A 20178-nucleotide genomic window follows, 5' to 3' on the forward strand; every position below is an offset into this window, starting at 1 on the left:
ACTGGGAAGGGGCCTGATTAGATCTGCACTGTAGATGACTCACCCCAATGGCTTGGTGGACACACACTGGAGGGAGACAAGACTGAGGTCAACAGGACCAGTTAACCCAGAGGAGAGTTTCTGAGAACTAGGAATTTCACATGATTACAGAAATGGGGAAATATCTTGGAGAAAACTGACTGTGTACTTGAAATGACTAATGTTGTCACGACAAAGTACAGCCACTTCTCTGCTTGCTTAATAAGAGTAGCAGACAGAAAAATGTAAATGCTGATCTGCTAAATTTATCTCCAGGTATATACGGATCTAGGTACGAAAACATATCACACCATCACCACCATCCATTACTAAAACTTTTCCATGACCCCAAATAGAAACTAGTCTGTAAGCCTACAACTTCTCTAATTAAAAAATTATATTAAAAATGGCTTTATTTTATTTTATTTTTACATGGGCAGGCACCAAGAATCGAACCCGGGTCTCCGGCATGGCAGGTGAGAACTCTACCTACTGAGCCACCATGGCCTGCCCCCAAAAATGGGTTTTTTAAGATATAGAAACAATACTATTAAAAAGATACTCCCACTGCCAGAAATTTTCAAAAAAAAATAATTGGTCAAAAGAGGGTTTTGTTCAGGCATTTTTTTCTCTTTTCCAAAGGAGATAAGAGCACGTTAGTGGTTCTGCCCATCTCCGATGTCTAACTCTTGGTACCTTATGCACGATGAGCTCATGGGTGCCATCTGGGAGAGTCCTACCATCCTCTTGCATCAGGGGGACAAAAGAGAAACCAAACAATTTCTTCTCTCCTTTCTCCTTTGCTGTGCAAATTAAAAAAAAAAAAAAAAAAAGAGAGACATTACATGTTTATTTAAGTGCACTGCTTATGCATTTGTGCCCAGATAAGTGCAGCCTGTAAGAAATATAACCCACACCCACCAGCTCCCTTTACACAAATGAGAGCAGCTTTTATGGTGGGATCTCAAAGTGGACCTCATGCTTTGAACCCCGTTCCTGCCTCCTAGTCTGCAAGTTTCATTCCTTGATTAATTTTCATTATGGGACTCACGATATGAAATAATGGCTTAAAAAAACTTGTGAACTTTGTTTATTGCTTCTTCTCGTGTCCTGCCCTCCAGCCTCTAGATGTACACATCACTGACAGTGGGATTCTTCTCTGTTTTATTTATTATTCTATGCCTGGCATCTTAAACTGTGCCAAGAACATAAGTATATGTTATATAAGTGAATGAGTGAACAAACAAATGTGAAATACGATGATCCATCCACTCCCCATGGGACAGCAGTCTCTAAGACTGCCCTCGTCCATGACAGAACTTCTTTCCCACCTGTGTGAGGACAATGAGTCCTGCAGAAGTTAATTCCTTGGAATAAGTTAGGTACACTGAAAGGGAACGTGACTTGTAATCTATGGTTTAATAAAGGTTTATTATAGTAGTATTTGGAAGGCAGAAATAGGTGATGAGGTTTTCAGATGCCTAATTAAGAATTATAATACTCAAAATGCCAAGGATCATTAGCAGTTATTTATAGATGAGGAAATTATGATCTAAGATATTAGGTAATCTGCTCTAGAGCTCCTGAGAGCTATTCCAGTTCTTTCCACCCAGCTTCCTCTTCTCTGATGATGGAGAAACCATTCCAAGAACCTTGAACCATTCCCTCTTTGAAAGGAGGTCTCCAGGGCCACAGGCTGGGGATTATTCTTTCCCACCTGAGTGTGGAAATGGAGTGTTCCACTTCAACAGAAAAAAGTCTGGCTTTTGGATGCAGCAAGACCTGAGCTAGAGAATTTAGATAAGGTGAGCTTAAAGATCAGATAAGAGGTTTTAGCTGAATATTGCTCCCTTATAGCTGCTTTCAGCATGTGATCTCAGAGAAGGGGAGCCTCACACAGGGAACAGTAATTTTGGCTGTCTTGGCCTCTAGAATGAGAAAGTCCCTGAAAACGTGACTGTAGCAAGGAATTTTCTTTCTTCTTCTTCTTCTTTTTTTTTTTTTTTGCCTGGGCAGGTACTGGGAAGCGAACCTGAGTCTGAGGAATGGCAGGTGAGAACTCTGCCTGCTGAGCCACCAATAATTTTTTTTTTAAATCATTAATTTCATCCTCTCAGAAAAATTGGGAAAATATTGATATTCTTTAAAGTTAAGTAAAGATCTCTGTGAAGAGATTTCTACATCAATGAAAGTTCTGGGTGTGGAAATTATGCTTTGGGGGAGGAGATTTATTTAGAAATAATTTTCTAAGTTTCTTTCTGGCTATTTATCATTGTGTTTGTGGAATTCGATTCAGAAAGATAAAAAGAATAAAGACTCCACAATGACTAAATTAGCAAAGATAAGAAATGAACCACAGGCTTCTCCAAATTTGCTCCTGTTATAAAGTAAAAATAAATATCAAACAAAGTCTAAAGTAGTAATGTCCTTTTGTTCTGAGCTATTAGATCACTATTAATAACCTGAATGGATTATTAAGCAGTCATCAAAAATGATAGTAGAGATGTATATACTTACAAATATAGAAAGACCTTTGTGATAACTGGATAATAATACAAAATAATGTTATACATATTATGCACAATATGATTCCCCTTAAACACCAAATTTATGGATCCCCCATCCGAACTCACTGATTCATTCTATCTAGGATCCCAACTCTGTCTCTGAGACCTCCAATTCATTGGCCCTCCTCACCTTGCTTGGCTCCATTTTTAGGCCTATTGTATATCACTTCCCTGCAAATATCCTCAACTCTCTTAACCTCTCAATATTTCCATTGGACTGACATGTAAAACTGCAATCCTGGTTAAAACCAACCTACACCAGACTAATCTCACTTTAACTAATGAACTCTAACCACAATGGGTCCTTAGCCAGACAAACCTTTTACCTTTACCTTATCAATTCACTCTTGTACTTTTCTAGACAATTATTTCATCCTTCTCCTTTTTCTTCAAACCTCCAATACCTCTGCATCTTCCTCACTCTCAGCTGATGTGCAGAGAATGCCCACATGCTCTGGTAGCCACCTAGTAACCCATTTACACCCCTGCCCTCCTGTAGCCTGCCTCAGTGGTTCATGCTCCCACCCAAACCAAGTCTTCTCCTCATGCACTGGATCCCACGCTCCTTCCCCCACTGGGGTTGGCACATATTAGCTCACAAGAAGTGACAGTGGGTACCTTTTTGCAGCTGCATATTCAGTAATGTCATGGTGGTAGAATGAAATTGGCCATGATAGGAGTATTTGCCCCCATCAGCAAATGCTACAAATCAAAGCTTTGTACAAATCTTCCACCACCACCCCCAGTATACTGGTTATAAACTTTTTCAGTACCCTGCTGAGCTATATATTACCCGTTTCCAAATTTAAGCCTCCAGCCTGGACCTCATATTCAATTGCTTATTTGACATCTTTTGAATGTCTAATAGGCATCTCAGATTTAACAAATCTCAAAGGGAATGTTTCATTTTCTTCTTCCCAAACAGACTCTTCCTGTTTTCTTCCCCATTTCATTAAATGACTACTTCCTTTCGGGGCCCAAATCTTGGGGTTATCCTTAACTTTCCTTCTTCTTTCATATCCAGTCTGTCAATAGATCTATGAAACAGAATTAAACCACTAGCATCCTAATCCAAACCACTTTCATCGCTTATCTGGACTGCTGCAAAAGCCTCTTAAGTGGTTTTCCTATTCCATTTGCACCCCCATAAAAATCTATTATCCACACAGCAGTAATACTTATCATTAGCCCCCAATTCTCTAGGCACTTCCCATCCTACTGCAAATTAAATTCAAAGTTCTCACCCGCAGTAAAAGACACTACAGGGTCTAGCTCCCCTGCTACACTCTTCTTTGCCTACTCTGGCCTCGCTGCTTTCCTTCAAAAATGCCAAGCAAGTCACAACTTCAGGCCTTTTGTATTTACTATTTGCTCTACCTGGAGCATTCTTCCCCAGATTTACCAAATGGCTCATGCCTTCACTTCTTTTAGGCGCCGCTCGCACATTGCCTTATCAGAGAGGTCTTTCCTGACTGCTCTAGGTAAAATTACACCACCACTGCTATTTTAGTCTTCTACCCCAATTTAGTCTTCTTCACCAATTTAGTCTTCTTCGCTGCACTTAACACTACCTGACATATTATATATTTATTTGCTCATTTACTATCTCTCTTTCCCCTCCAGAGTGGAAGCTCCATAAGAGGAGATGGTATGTTTTGTTCACTGATGTATTCCCAGTGCCCGGAAAATGTTGGGCACATAGTATGCATTCAATAAATATGTTACATGAATAAATGGTACTTCTTGAATAAACAAAGGAATATACATACAGAGAGAAATATCTGGAAGCTCATGCAATAAAATGATTACATTTATTATTTATAGACTGTGGGATTTTTCTTCTTTACATTTTGTTTTTCTCTTAATTTTAACACTAAACTTTCAAAAAACGTACCAAAACACGAACTGTGTTTGAAGTCCAAGGACAAGAGGGCAGAAAACTAACAAGCTTTACTGAAACTAGACTTTATTTCACTTTCCAAGTTCTGAGTTATGATTTTCCTCCCTGTTTTAGTTTGCTAATGCTGCTGGAATGCAATACACCAGGAACGGACTGGCTTTTATAAAGGGGATTTATTTAGTCAGAAATTGACAGTTCTTTGGAGGAAAGGCAGCTGGCTTTCTTCTGGCTTTCTCATTCCCATGGGAAGGCACACAGCTTTCTCTCCTGACTTCTGGGTTCAAAAGGGTTTTTCCTGGGGCCATTCCTTACTGCAACTCCAGAGGTCTGGGGCTGAGTTGCTCTGAGCTCTAAACTGAGGTGTGCTGGGCTGCTAGCTCTCTACTGACCTCTCTCTTTTAAGCCTCCTGCTAATTGAATTAAATGTTTCTCATTGTGGAAGGCACTCCCTTTAGCGGACTACAGATGTAATCAGCCATAGATGACATTCACATGCTCATGATTTAGGTCCACAGCAACAGAACAGCTGGGCACCTTCCTGGCCAAGTTGACACCTGAACCTAAACTCCTTCTCCCTTGTTTCTCCTTAATTTTCCTCTGGCTTTTCCTTACTGTTAAAGCTCAAACCTCATACGAGGTCCAAGTAAGAATTTATAACAAAGATTGGTGGAAGGAATGGTGTAGCATGATTCCAAACCCTTTGTTTCCCATCTCATTTCTGAGATAGAAATTCTTCTGAGAATATATATGGAGGAGTGGTAAGACCCAACTAGCCGTGTTCCTGTATTCCAAAACCTTCCCAAACGCATAATTTATGGACTCACAGGATCTCCCAGGAGCCAATTATGGCCACCAACAAAGTTCTTCTCTTTTGCCTGCACCTTGGATAAATTTCATATCCCTCGGGTCAGTCACTGCTTGTCGATTGGCAATGCCTTCTAGACTGGAGATGAGCCTGCTGCTTCTCCAAGAATGTGACTCCTCATATCTCTTGCTTGTTATAATATTCCTGAAGCAAGATTCATCTGAACTTTTCCAGCCACAAAGAATGCTGATGGTAGTGTCTAAGATATACTTTAGGGACACAGAGACTATCAGAATTTGCCTAGGCTGGGATTGGTAATGGCAGGAAATGGGGGCTTGAGAGGGTACTACTGAATATAAAAGAATTAAAATGGAGATGTCAAAAAATGACAACTTTATGGGCAGTAATATCCTCAGGGATAAATTCTGTAACTTCATGATGTCTTGGGATTTTTAAATCTATAAAATGAGGTAATTACTTCAGATCATCTCAAAGACCTATTCTGGCTGATATTACTGCTCATTTGAATTCTGAGACTGCACAGTGATACAGATACATGCAAATCAGATATAAATCTGAGCATAACAGTGGCTTTCCTAACAACTTTATACATCCAGAAGTATCTCAGGGGGTTCTCCTGACTTGCCCCCGGATTGGTCACGCTTGCCCAAGACTAGCAGAGCTAGCCGGGTCTCAAGGCTGTGCTTACCCTTTCTAGTGTGTGCAGGTGATGAACTGATTTTTATGAAAGTAATACATTTAAGAAGAACCCTGTAGATTTCCCATGGTATTGGTTTTTTTGTTTTCCTCTTTCTCATCCCTCTATGTTTGTACAGAGGTCACTGGCTCTTCTAGAAAGAGTGAGCCCGCTCTCCTCTTGGGATTTCCCCCACCCTCATTTATTCCTTGCGGAGGTCTAAACTTTGCTGCATGCCTTCCGCAGATAAACCCTCCTCTTCACTACAGCTCAGTACTGGACTGGCCCAGCACCACAAAGCCACGCAGTCAACCCCCCAAAACACTTACTGGAGCAATGCCGAAACTCAAAGCGGATGTGCGCGCCCCTGAATTTATCCACGGGAATAGGAAGCTTCAGCAGTTCGGACCACCTGGGACTGTTGTTATGATAAAGCACAAAGGAGTGGTACTCGCTAGCTGGTGGCTCTCCAGAGCCGAAGGAGATAAAATCCTAACAAAGGAAACACGCAGGTTAAAGACAGCTACATCAAGAGATTATTTTGAAAGCAGCAGCGCAAATTACTTTGCTCTAACTCCCTGCTCCCCAGATAGCACTTCAAGTGAAATTACCTCCTTGGTCTTTTGCAGCGCAGTTTCTGCCCTGGTTCCTGCCTAGCACGCTGCATCTGTTTAATTCTGAGGCTGGCCTCCCGGGGCCTATCAGATCACCGCGGGACCCCGGTGATGGGTGCGAGGTGGGCCACTGCATGCCCGATTTGGAGTTCAACTACACGGCAAAATGCTCAAGCTGATGCAGCTTAAAGCCTGTCCTGGGCCTCAGTGGGCACCTCGGAAGCGGCGAGGCCAACCCTCTGAATTGGCAACTGTACTTCTTTATGAAGAGGGGGTTCAAACAAAACATTCCTTCCAGTAAGGAATCTGCTATTATCACATTTAGTAATACCCCAGTCTTCACGCTCTATTTTGGTCAAGATGAAAAATACGTAGGGTTAAGCATGATAGGTTTTTTGTTTGGTTGAGTGCTTCTGTGTTTGTTTATGTGTTTTTCTGTTTTTAACAATTACGTAAGAAAAGTATTCATTTCCCAAACTATGATAGAAGAAAGGGAAAAAATGAAATGGCATAAAAACCCATTTAAAGAATAGTTGCTAGGGGGGTGTTATGGTGGCTCATTGGCAGAATTCTTGCCTGCCATGCCAAGCACCAGGGTTTGATTCCCCGTGCCTGTCCATGAAAAGAAAAGAAAAAAAAAAAAAGAATAGCTGCTATGAGGAGATTCTTGTTGTAACTAATTTAAAAATTAAACTGTAAAAGCCTGTTTCTGCCCCCCTCTTTCTTTTCTGAGAGGCATTTTAATGATTTTAAAAAGAGCAAACTACACAAGTGTGGAAAAGAAAACGAAAATGAAAATATTGTGAATTAGAAATTAATTGATCACATTAAAGATGAACTCACAGCAACTATGTGGAACGGTTCTCCCCCAAAATATCTGATATCAACATACCTTTAAGATCTGGCCACTGCTATCTATAATGAACATTGTAACTTCCACATTTCTGGCCACACTCTTCCCTCCTTTCTCAAATTCTCCCCTTTCTACAGTGATATATAAATCATTCCTCATTTCACCTGTAAGGAAAGGAAAATGAAAACCATGTGTATCCACAAGGAAATGCAGTACTCTATCAAGAAAAACTTTAATTTATAAAGTATGCTTTTATATCATATGTAAGTACAAATATATTCATTCTTTTATAAAAGGGTTCCCATCCTCACTACCAATAACCAAGAAGAATAAAACCCAGCTTCTGCTATTCTGATTTAGCAATACTGAAAAACACATATCTAAGAGGTGAATATTAGAGTTGAATAGTAGAGTGTTGTCAGGTCTCACCATTTTTCATATTTCCCTAATTTAATTGATTAGGTGTGGCTACAAAATGACAACCTGGCAGGGCTGGCTCACAGAAACCAGACTTATTACTTTATGGCCACCATACTTAGAGCAGAAGAAATACCTAAATGGAATAAAATAATAGGACTGCAAAGGGTACAATTACAATTTAAATCCATGGACAAAATGATCTCACTGCTAGAAGGATCCAAGTTAGTGCTTTATGAACACAGATGTAAAATAACTCAGCCTTACAGACAGATTTAGTGTAATATTTCAAGTATCATCAAGCTATGACAAATGAGAGAAGCCCTTGCTCCAAACTGATAGTCTATGTACACATATACTGTCTATCTTTTTGCTCCAGAGGTTATTTATAAAACAAATGTTTTTAAATCCTTGCCCTTTTCTTATGACTGCAGGAAAAAGAGAAAAATTTGATTTCTCTAGCAAAGTTAGGCAAATGTCCTCACAGTATGCTTCTTCCTTTCTAAAAGAATTAAATGAGGGAGAAGTGGTGAAGGGACAGGGAAGTAAGAAACAGCACGTTGTGTACTTATCAGGAAAATTTTGCAGGTAAATTTTAGTGACATCAGCAAAGTTGAGTTTACCTAAAACAGCTTTCAAGCAGTTGAAGAATCTAAAATAATACTCTTTTTTTCCTAGTTAAAAAAACAACAACACATAGGTAAGCACATCATTAGAAAGAAAAATAACTACACAAATATCCCCACAGTTTGGAGGTTTATAAAATTTCCTGGCCAAAGTGTGTACACCAAAGTACCCCTAGCTCTTCAATACCGTTGGGGAATACCAATGAGTCTGACTACCCCCCTCCACAAACACCCACTTTCTCTTGTGGCATCATCTGCAAATGACCTGGGCTGAGCAGGAAACAGATGGTCCATAAGACAGAGGAAATGAGTAAGTTCTGAAATGGATTAAATTTTAACCATCTTTTACAAACAGTACATAAAAAATCGAGTAATTTAGTGGGAAAACTGATATGGAGTACTCTGACATATTACTTTTAATACTCTGGTTTATTAATTTCTAGTATTCTCATACAGATGGTACAAACCAACCTGGGAAGGCAACAAGATAGAAGTCCGAGGGAAGGTCAACATATTTCAACATATTTAAAATTAAATTTTAAAAATGATTTGAAATCTTTTTAACTATTTCCTTTTTTCATTTTTAGAGAATGAGGTCAATAAATTTTATGTTTGCTAGATTTTTTTATAACCCACTTTGTTTCGTTACTATATAAATTTGTTACTAATACCTAAACTCACACATTCTTAATGCTACTTGTTCTAATAGAAAGAACAGTAAACTTATAAACTTTGTCCCCTGAATCAACCAACCTCAACAGATTTAAGTCTGAGATACATGATATGTTTCAGAGGAAATTTTTGACAATATTTTTGCCACTAACAGATGTGGCAGGTAAACACACACACATTCAAATCAAGGTATGTTAGAGAAATGAGATTAGCTAATAATAGCAAAATTCCTTTCCTTCTTGGAGTAGGTGACATTTAATGACTAGTTCTGTTTTCTTACAATGAATAACCTACAGATAGACAAAAAAAAAAAACAAAAAAACACTGATTAATGGGAAATGAAGTTTTAGGAACGTGTTTCCATTAAGAATTCCCCATAATTAATTACTCATAGCTGTCCAAATCACATGGCTATTGACTTTCCTGAAAAATGAAGGGTACCTGTTCCTTGCTTCTACTCTCACCTGCTGGAAGGATGCCAATAGCCTATCTCACTTCTGCAAAGGCAAGTGGGGGTGAGGGAAGTTCTCAAGGCAATCCCCTTTCCCTCAGCTGTAGGCCAAGTAGGGACTGTGCTGCCAGTGTCACAACTTTGTTTTTCCATGCCTCAGCAGATCTGTCTTCAGCATCTACCCAACTATGCTAGGCCCTGCGGATTCAGCAATAAAAAAAGCAAAAACCTCTTCCCCACAGAGCTGAGAAGTTAGTAAGAATCTCCTTAAAAATGAAGGAAAATAAATAGCATGTTGACTGATGATTAGCACTATGGATAAAGATGAGAATAAGAGGGAGGATAGGAAATGTTGAATATGGGTGGTTGGGCAAATATAACTTTAATCAGGGTGAGGAGAAGGCTTCACTGAGAGACCTGAGGAAGCTATAGGGCATTTTGATAAGGGAGTAATATTAAAAATAGCATTTTCTTCCTAAGTCAACACCTAAAGACTGTTTAGCTTACCATTTAGATGAACTAATCTATTTCTTCCTTACAAAAGAATTTCTGAATTCAAATTAGTGTCCAGGATAGAGGGTCACAGGAAGACTGGAACTGGTACTCTGCTACTTTGTGCAGTACTGCTATAGACAAGGGGATTCCTCTGGACCTCAATTTCTATGTTTTTAAAATGGGGGTGAGGTAAGAGAGGAAGTAGGGATGGGAGAGGAGAGAAGAGGGACGAGATTATCTCTAAGGTGCCCCAAAGTTATGTCATGATGTTTCTATGACTTACAAAAGAACTTCTGGAATGTAACACATTTGTAAATTAAGATACCTTATACAAAAAATTTTCTGTTCTTTAACTGTCACCTATACCTGTAATTCCCATTATCTTTTGCAAACTTTTCAGAACTAAAATAAGATTTCTTTGGAAAGAGAATACATGACAAGAAGAACATTTCTCCTGGATGACATTCTACATATGCCTCTCTCTATGAATCTAACAGCTGGGCGTGTGACAATACTGCAAGTTGCCATGTTTTACCAAAATATGCAGAAGGATAACATCGAAATAAGTGCTAATTAAAATGATACACTTGAGGTAGGCTCTGGAGAAAACCAAGAAGCCCAAATGGTGTTAAGAAAGCATCTTGAGTAATTAAGAGAAAAATCATAAAGTGTCTATGAAATGGAGTTATCCTACCAGTGTGAAAAGCTATTTTCCTGACAGTGTTTATTAACACCTTGCACTTCTTAACTTTACTTCTCAACAGGACCACTGGCTGGAAGGATTACACATGTGAAGGGTTCTCAAAAATATCCTTAAGGACAGGGCAAAGATAAGTCCTCAACAATGAGAGAACACTGAGAAGTTCAGGGACTACTGTTAAAGGCGCTCAAGTGATGGCTTGACCTCAACTGGCAAGAGATTTCCATCAGTAATGGAAGACCCTGATCCTTGACTCTGGCCTGTCAAGGATAAAGCACAGGATGCACACTCACCCCATCATGTAAACCACTGTACACAGCCACGGGAGTGAGCCCAGTGACTTATCTGCACTGGATACTTTTTCAAGTTTATAGAACTGGAAAATAAGTTTCTTTCCCTCAGTTACAAAACCAAAGCACATGTGTAAAAGACTTAGGGTACCTTATGAACTTAGGTTACTGATGAATGAAAGGATGACAGTAGAAGCAGCAGTCACTGTCCTCATCCAGCAGCAGTGCCATTTACTGAGTACTTGCTATGTGAGGCACTTTACTAAGTGACATAAGCAGATTATCTCATTAAATATATCAACTGCCTAAGAAGGCACTATTATTATTTCCACTTTATAGATGAGAAAACTGAAGCATGGAGATTAAGAAATGTATTCAAGGAATTATTAGTCTCCCCATTTTACAGATGAGGAATGAGATGCAATGGGGTGAGAATGGCCATTCAATAAGCTAGTACAAGAGTACAATAATTCAGCCGTCACCACCAGAAGACCAGTATCTGGAGCAAGCACAGTATTGGTCCCACTCTATTCAGCCTTGCTCAGATCTGTCCTGTTGTCTACAGAACAGAGACAGCACAAATGCCTATCATCCAGTACATAAGCAATTTGGAGAAAAGACTCAGAACCCGTCACAGGAGGGGTGAGAGAGGTAAGAGAGTTAACTGAACTTAAAACTGTTTGTGGAAGATTTAGACTATCCTTAGAAGTTCCAAGCAGAAAAACTTAAACCAGTGGATAGAAGGCAGAGGAAGACTGGTCCAACATGAAAGAAGTCATTTTGAGAGATGATGTGTTCTTGGTCATTGCAAATATTCAAGCATGAGCCAGAAAACAACCAGTCAGATCTTGGGAAGGAAATTCATGCCTGAGACACATGGATGGGCAGGATGGCCCTTCATGTGGTTAGGCAGAATAATGTACCCCACCCACTCCAAATATTTTACTTTACATGGCAAAATGCAGGTGTAATTAAAGTTACGATCTCAAGACTTCCCTGGGTTACTGGGTAGGCCCTTATAAGAGGGGGGCTGGAGGATCAGAGTCAGAGAAGGAGATATAAAAAGGAAGCAGAGGCTGGAGTGATGCAGGGCTACAAGCCAGGGAATGCAACAACCTCCAGCAGCTGGAAAAAACAAGGATGGATTCTCCTCTAGTGTCTCCAGATGAGTAGCTCTGCTGACACCTTGATTTTAGCCCAGTGAAACTGATTCTGGACTTCTGACCTCTAGAACTGCATGATAATAGGTTTGCATCACTTTATGCCACCCAGTTAGTGGTAATTCGTTACAGCAGCCACAGAAAACCAGTACAGCATGCCTTCCACACCAAGCTTCTGTCACTTCATAATATATCTTCTGGAGGGATAAAGGGAGGGACAACTGTTGATTAGCATTTCTCTATCAGTAACTCATAAAGAAATATTTACATTTTAAAAATTGAAATTGCTTATTTCTTAAACAGCAGAGCAAACATATCTGTAACTCTCCTCTTACTCCAGTTTAGAAATCATTATCTAGTCAATTTTGAACAAACAGAAATGTGATTTATCTGAACTATGGTCTAAAGATTAGATAAAAAAGGAGGCTTACTCTGAACTCTCAATAACTTGAGATTCAGACCAAAGACAAAATATCTATGGATGGATTAAAAAGTTAACTAATACTATACTTCAAATTTTTCATTTAGTGTACACTTCAGTAAAACCCATGAATGTTTTCTCTATTTTATTTACTTATTTTTTACATTCTTGGTGCTTTTTTCTTTTTCTTTTTTTGCTTCGTTTTTTATTTTATTTTGCTTTTTTTGCTTTGTTTTGAGGGAGTACTATTAAACACCGGATATTATTTTGGTAACTTTTAAAAATTGTTGTTTATGACTGTTAAGCAAATGACAGCAAATGATCTACCGGCACCAATTCCAGGCCTTCCAGAGCAGAGGCAGGAGTGGGATGGGGGTGGCACCGCCGCAGCCCATTACACTCCGGGCGGTGTGTGGAGAAGAGGAGTCAAGGGAGGGACATCTGTTGATTTGCATTTCTCTATCAATAACTCATAAAGAAAAATATTTATATTTTAAAAAGTGAAATTGCTTACCTTCTTAAACATGATGCCAACGTATCTACGACACTCCTCTTACTCCAGTTTACAAATCACCCAGTCAATTTTGATCAAATAGAAATTTGGTGTATCTGAATTACATTCTAAAGATCAGCTATAAAGGAGGCTTGTTCTGAGTGATGTTTGTTAAACAGAACTTAAACCTGGAAATCACTATCAAAAACCACATCTACTGGCAGCTCTTTGAAACACAGGCTTTGCTAATTACTTGCAGCCTGAGTCTTGGGTCTCCAGATCTCAATTCCTCCCTCCTGCTGTCACACCAGGACAGCTTAATTCCTTTTGGGTTTGGAGCATCAACAAGCCCCTACTAAAAGTCAGTGTGCCAGAAGGTAGTAATTAGGGGTTACCTAACAAAAAGCAAGAGTTTAGCCAGTAGATGGGGTGGAAGCAAGTCTTCAGGGGAAACAGGATAGAGGCAGGGACGATGCAATAGGGAAGCCACAGCAAAGGCAAACAAAATTTTGCCTGCATAGAATTGTAAACTCGGAGTAAGACTGGACACTCGAAGTAGTGGGAGACCTTGCAGGACATCCCAGCCATGTCGGTTAGCTTCTGCTCCAGATCATGCAGGACAGAAGCTTAGTACTTCCTGATACTCACCAATGGTCTAGGCCCTGCTTTGCACAGTCTGTTAAGACATTTAGAGCCATGCTGCTGTCCCCTATGGTAACCACTGTCACATGGGGCACCTGAGCACTTGAAAAGTGACTAGTCTGAAAAGAGATGTATGGTAAAAGTAAAATACTCTCCAGCTTTCAAGGACTTAGGTTGAAAAAAATATATATAAAATATCTCCTTAATGATTTTTCTATTGATTACCTGTTACAATGAAAATATTTTGGGTTCTATTGGGTTAAATCTAATATAAAATTAATATTCATTTCAACGGTTTCTTCTCACTTTTAAGTAGTTACCAGAAAAGTTAAAATTACATTTGTGGTTCATGCTCTATTTCTATTGGACAGCACTGTTTTAAAATTTTTCAGTGCTTTCCATCTTACAAGCTCAGAGACCTGAGCATGGAACGCTCCCACAGATTTAACTGGCTTGCAGGTGGCAGCAGTGGAGCTTCACAGAAAGTGCTTTTCCTCTTTGGAAATCAGATACTCTAAGAAATGAGGTACTGAATGGCAGACCCTTTACCAGAATCCAGAGGACTTAGTGAAAGGCAGATCTCCTCAAACACGGCTACAAAATAGAGACCTGCCTGTGGTCCAAGTGAGACCAAGGAGATAATTTCTGTTCGCATGTTTTTTTCCATTCCCAAAATAGTTTGCACTGATTACATTCTGTTTTCTGTATGCTCCTGTCAGCTATAGCCACAGAGAGTGCACTCTGCAGAGAGGCAGTGTCTGCGTTGATGGCTTGGTCCTGTTGGTACAAACACATGCGTCCCCTTTCATGACCCCTTCCAGAACTCATAAGGAGCAAATTAACCGTGAAGGACAAGTCTAGAAAATGGAAAAAGAAAAATCATGCTTGCAGACTTTCAAGTGTAATACTGGAATCACAAATGCTGTTCACACACATTTTCTCATTGTCAAATTCAGCTCAAGTTGTCCTTGGAGCCACTGATGAGAATTAATTGACAACTCAAAATTCTTTGTAAATAACAAAGGAAAACAAAATGATGACTGTATGTTTCCCAATGTAGAAAACTCCAGTAAGTTTTATTTACTGTTTCTGTTTAAGTAAATAGGTACATCTCCCCCTTTCTCTCTAATTTGGAAGATAAAGAATTGAGAGAGAGAGAGAAGTGCTTAAAAAAAGAAATGTCTTGGTAATGGATGGTGGTGATGGAGGCACAACATTATAAGGTAAGTAAGGCCACTGAATTGTACACTGAAAAATGGACAAATTTTATGGTTTACATATGTTTCCACAAAACAAAAACAAAAACAAACCAACAACAGTAAATTAAAAAAAAGAAAAGAAAAGAAATCCCTTTCACCTTGCAGCCCCTGGCATTGCAAGCTTTTCTTGGGGAGGAGTGTGTGTGCTGGACAGTGTGAACTTGGCCATGATAAAGTTGGGTGGTAAAGGGACATAAGTGAGCCTTATTTCCACAGAAAGTTCATTTCTGTAGTTAAAGAAAGACAAAAGCTGCAAGGGTACAAAACATCGCAGATAATTACCCAGCAGATGAGATGCCATCTTGCTTTATATTTTTCAATGATGCTACCCAGAGACCAGGCTGAGGAACTCAAGCAGCTGGCTGCATTTTGCTCTAAAACATGTTTTTTATATTAGATTTGCCCATCAATTTGTTTCCCAGTGAGACGGAATTTTTTTCTTTTTTGCTAAAGAGGAAATACCAGTTATTTATAGCAACTGAAGGAAATAATGAACAGTTGCAACAGCCACTGAATAACATGCCACCAAGTAAACAGTTCCATAAACAGTTGTTTTCAACAAAAGTAACATGATCTGCTCAGGCAGACTGGGTCCCTAAGCTAGGTCAGGTCATCTCAGGAAACTTTACAGCCTGTTCTCTGGGTCTTCCCTGCATGAATGAATTTCAATCAAGAGATTCCAAAATGCTGCAGTAGGCAATGCTAGTTTGTTTTGCAGTATTTTAAGTCTTTATTCATGACTATCCTATCATTAGGTCTCATAGCTGGGCCAGTGCCCTGCCAGACACTTCCTTTACCTGATTTTACATGTGGAATTTAAACAGTGGTTTAGAGGATATTGTTTTTAAAAAAAATACTGTCAACAATTTAAGACTATATTTTTTGTATTTCTATTTTTTTCTCTTTTCTTGATTATGGAAAGGATGTTTGGAACATGGAGAAATACTACTAGTATCTGCCATCTAGACACAGGAGTAGAAAATGTTTATTTCTATGGAAGATTAATTCAAATACAAGGTGAGGTCCTTTTATAATAAAAGTCAGTGATTAATAAAAATTTATTCCTTGTTTTGTAAAACAAAGGGCAGTATGTGTAAAATTTTTTTCAATAAGCCCAAGCCACAATGACCTGTGTAGCTTAATACAACCCTAAGGTTAGATGACAAGGAGAGGAGAGAAGAGGAGGAGGCAGAGAAGGAGGGGCAGGAAGAAGGAAAGGAGGAAAAGGAAGAGGAGGAATAGCAGCAGAAAGACAAAAACCAAAGAAAGGAAGGAAAACAGAAATAAAATAAGAGCTCTAGAGAGGCACAAAGGGATAGAAAAGCACAGACAGAGACAGAGCTAGGGTAATCCAGCTGGGTTGCAGCCCGCTGTTCTCCCAGACAATGTGAAATACCCAGAACCCCTGCACCTTTGGTTCATTACTAATTGGCAATTGCATTTTTTGCTTGTTTTTAAGGTTCCAGCTTTAAAGGATTTCGTAAAATTTAAGAAATTCAAAATTTTCAGAATTTAGAAATTTCCTTCTAACATTAGAGTTGGCACTTTGTTAGTTGTAATTGCATATTCTTTCAATACTAAAACGAGTGCTTGCTGTTGGCTCAGGAGAGGAATCAGACAATGACTTGGGAGACATGGGCTTAGAAATATGGGCCTTTAAGACTGCACAGAGATCGTCTCTTCAGAAAGTATTAAGTAAGACTCCGGGTAGGAGCTCTATCCTTTCTCTGTGCATCCATGTACCTTCTCTCTAACATCTTCCAGATCACCCTGAGTTTCTCCCCTTGGACTATAAACCCTGTGAGGGCATGATTATGCCTTATTTGCACAATCTCTACCACTAACTCTCTGGCCCCAGCCATGCTCATCACCATCTGGATTACTGCAAAAGCCTCCCAACTTGTCTCCCTGTTTCCTGCATTCCCACACCCTCTCCAAGTATAATCTCCACACACAAGCAACTACAGAGACTATGATTCATTAAATGTGTCCACTTGGCTAGGTTATGGGATCCAGTTTTTCGGTCATATTCTGGCCTACCTGTTGCTATGTAGTTACACTATAGATGCAATTAATGAGCATCTACAATCACTGGGGTCTAAGCCCATCACCCTTGAACGTGTGGTGGACCTCCTCCAATCAGACGAAGGCCTTAAGGGCAAGCATTGCAGTTTCTAGAAGAAATTCTGCCTCAAGACTACACCCTCTACTTCTCTCTGAGTTCCCAGCCTCTTGGCTTCCCATACGGAGTTCAGACTCAAGACGTCAACATCAATTCTTGATGGAATTTAAAGTTTAAGAAATTAGGACTCATGATTCCAAAATCACTATTAGCAGAATTTCCAACCTGTCAGCCTGCTTGACAAATCATGAACTTGATGTCTTCCATAATCTCATGAGCCAATTCCTTAAAATAAATACATCTCTTTATATATATACATATATATATAAACACACACACACACACATATGTATATACGGAGATCCCTAAAAATACAGTGATCCCGTGACAATGTAAACCATTTTGTTACTTCTCTTCTCAAAGCCTTCTGGTTGCTTCTGACCTCATTCTTAATAAAAGTCAAAGTACTTTGTGAGACTGACAAGACCCTACACAATTTCCCCCGCCCAGCTTCCCTCCTCCATTACTCTGTTCTGGCCAAGCTGGCCTCCTTGCAGTTTCTTGAACATGCCAGGTCTTCTACAGCCTCAGGACCTTTGCATTTGTGGTTCCCTCTACCTAGAATGCTCTTCTCTCCATAGCTTCCTCACTCACTGCCTTCAAGTTTCCACTCCATTATCACACTCGCACCTAAATTTCTTACCTACCTAAAACTTCAACCCCTCAACACAATACCACCTCAGACGCTCCCTCGCCCCTTTACCTGCCTTAGTTTCATTTTAGTACTTATCATCTGCAAACATATATTTACGTACATATTTAATATCAGTTTCCTCATTAGAAAATAAGTTCCATGAGGGAAGGGGTTTTTTTTTCAGTTGTGTTCTCAGATCTGGAAGAATGCCTTAGCATGATATAAGTGCTCAATAAATATTTGTAAAATAAATGAATGAATCTTTGTATTCTTAGTCCTTGGCATAGGGTTGTATGTGCTGAACTAAAATAAACTAAACAGCTGTGTGATTTGTCCAGCTCACGTACCCTTACCTTCCTCATCAGCAAACTATACCATTCTTGCCTAACTCCTTGGATTGTACATGAAAACACTCAGAAACCCTAAATTGTCATAAGTTTGGAAAGGGGTGTACTTTTTCCCCCAATTTTATTGAGATATATTCACACACCAAACCAACCATCCAAAGTACACAATCACGGGCTAACAACACCATCACATAGTTGTGACAACACCCCCAAGATCCATCTGAGAACATTTCTGTTACTCCAGAATAGAAATGAGAATAAAGAAAATAGAACCCCACTCTTCTCCTACCCTTTATTCACCCCCCATCATTGACCCAGAGTGTTGCTATAGTACATGTTACTGTTGATGAAAGAATATTAAAATAGTACTGTTACCTGTAGTCCACAGTTTGCAATAGCTATGTTTTTCCCAAATTCCCCCTATTATTTATTTTTTTTTACATTTGTAGTGGTTCATGGAAGAACTTATTTATATACATGACTTTAAACGACTTTCAATCAAATTCACCTACAATATGTTACTATTTCTTATAATCCCAAGAATGATCTACCATCACCTCTATCCATTCCCAAACATTTAAGTTCAACCTTGTTAACCTAACAAGGTAACCACCCCCACTCTCTAGGTACCCTATCTTCTACATTTTTCCCCATACATATTTTTATTATATTACTCATCTAACCAAAGACTGATAAAAGAGGCATCAGTCACAAGATTTTAAAGGGGTGTACTTTTTTACAAATTCAATTTGTTTGAGAGATTAGGACAGTGTCAATCTAAAATCCATTCAATCTAAAATCCATCAGAGTTTTATAGTTCAAAGTTTGAACTTTTATTTTGTTTTCCAATGGTACTCTCCTTAACCCTCAGCCTTCTCACTTAGAAAACAAGTACTTTTTAAAAATGCTAATATAGATCTGAATTATATATAAAAATAGAGGTAGAAAACATGTAGAAATACATATAGCACACACATATGGCTGCATATTTACATTTATATATCACCAATGAAAAAAGTCCTCCAAGAAAGGTTAACTATTGCTTATTGACTATACTTATCAAAACTTATAAGGATTTTCTCTGACTTTACCAACATTTTCCACCAAGGGGCAAAACATTTTTTTGACACCCCCTTCTTGTCATGGTCTTAATGAAATATAGTCATGGCTCTCATATGTTGCCTACCCTAATACAAATAAAATGTAAAAATATTTTATTCTTAATTTTCTTTTTCACATACCTCATTTTATTCTTCCCCATAGCACATCTGAACTTTTCAAATCTGACTATGTGAAAGATTTCTCAAGTGTCAAAAACAGATAACACACCCTTATTTCATCATTTTGGTTCACCCCAAGTCACCTACCAGGCATAATAATATTAGAAAAACCCAACTTCCTCGTGATGGACACTCCATGAGAAAATACCGATGAGTACTCTCTTCTGATCTGTTCAATGTCTCCATGGAACAGCTGAAGGGAAACTGCTAAACCTAAAACAAATGAGAGATATCAGCTTTAAAGACAGAAGAACATAAATAGCATGAAGAGAAATTGAAATTTTTTAATCAGCCCAAATTTATAGTATTTTCATTTTAACCTAAGGGTTAATTTTCAGACAAAATCAATAGCACCTATAGGAATAATGTCTAGGTAAATCTTTTTTTTTAACTTTAGCACATGACTTTTCCCCCTTAGAAGGAGGTTCACAGCAACTGGAAAAATTCTAGCACAATAATGAGAGGATGATCTTGGCTCTGGCTTCCACATCCTCTGCTGAACCGAAGCAGACGGGAGCACAGCACAGCTCTACGCGAACACTCACTCCAACCACCCGCGATGGCTCTCTAGCTCTGGAAAATGTTGATATTAAAACCTGAGTTTTTAATTTTTTTAACTCTATAAAGACTATGAAAATTACTTATATCGTTCAGA

The 20178-nt window shown here is 39.0% G+C and overlaps 1 protein-coding gene across 4 annotated transcripts in view; it reads right to left on the bottom strand.

The window, feature by feature from the left end:
* Window positions 1-20178, bottom strand: part of DOCK4 (dedicator of cytokinesis 4) — a 468183-nt gene that overhangs the window by 156689 nt on the left and 291316 nt on the right. For all 4 annotated transcript variants that reach the window (XM_077169893.1, XM_077169973.1, XM_077169724.1 and 1 more), the window contains exons 13-16: window positions 19611-19736; window positions 7494-7618; window positions 6317-6479; window positions 715-821 (exon numbers count right to left, since the gene is read on the bottom strand). In XM_077169893.1, the coding sequence (XP_077026008.1) occupies window positions 715-821; window positions 6317-6479; window positions 7494-7618; window positions 19611-19736 (521 nt within the window). The remainder of the gene's footprint in view (window positions 1-714; window positions 822-6316; window positions 6480-7493; window positions 7619-19610; window positions 19737-20178) is intronic.

Source organism: Tamandua tetradactyla, chromosome 1 (genome assembly GCF_023851605.1).
Source record: "Tamandua tetradactyla isolate mTamTet1 chromosome 1, mTamTet1.pri, whole genome shotgun sequence".
Lineage (NCBI taxonomy): Eukaryota > Metazoa > Chordata > Mammalia > Pilosa > Myrmecophagidae > Tamandua > Tamandua tetradactyla.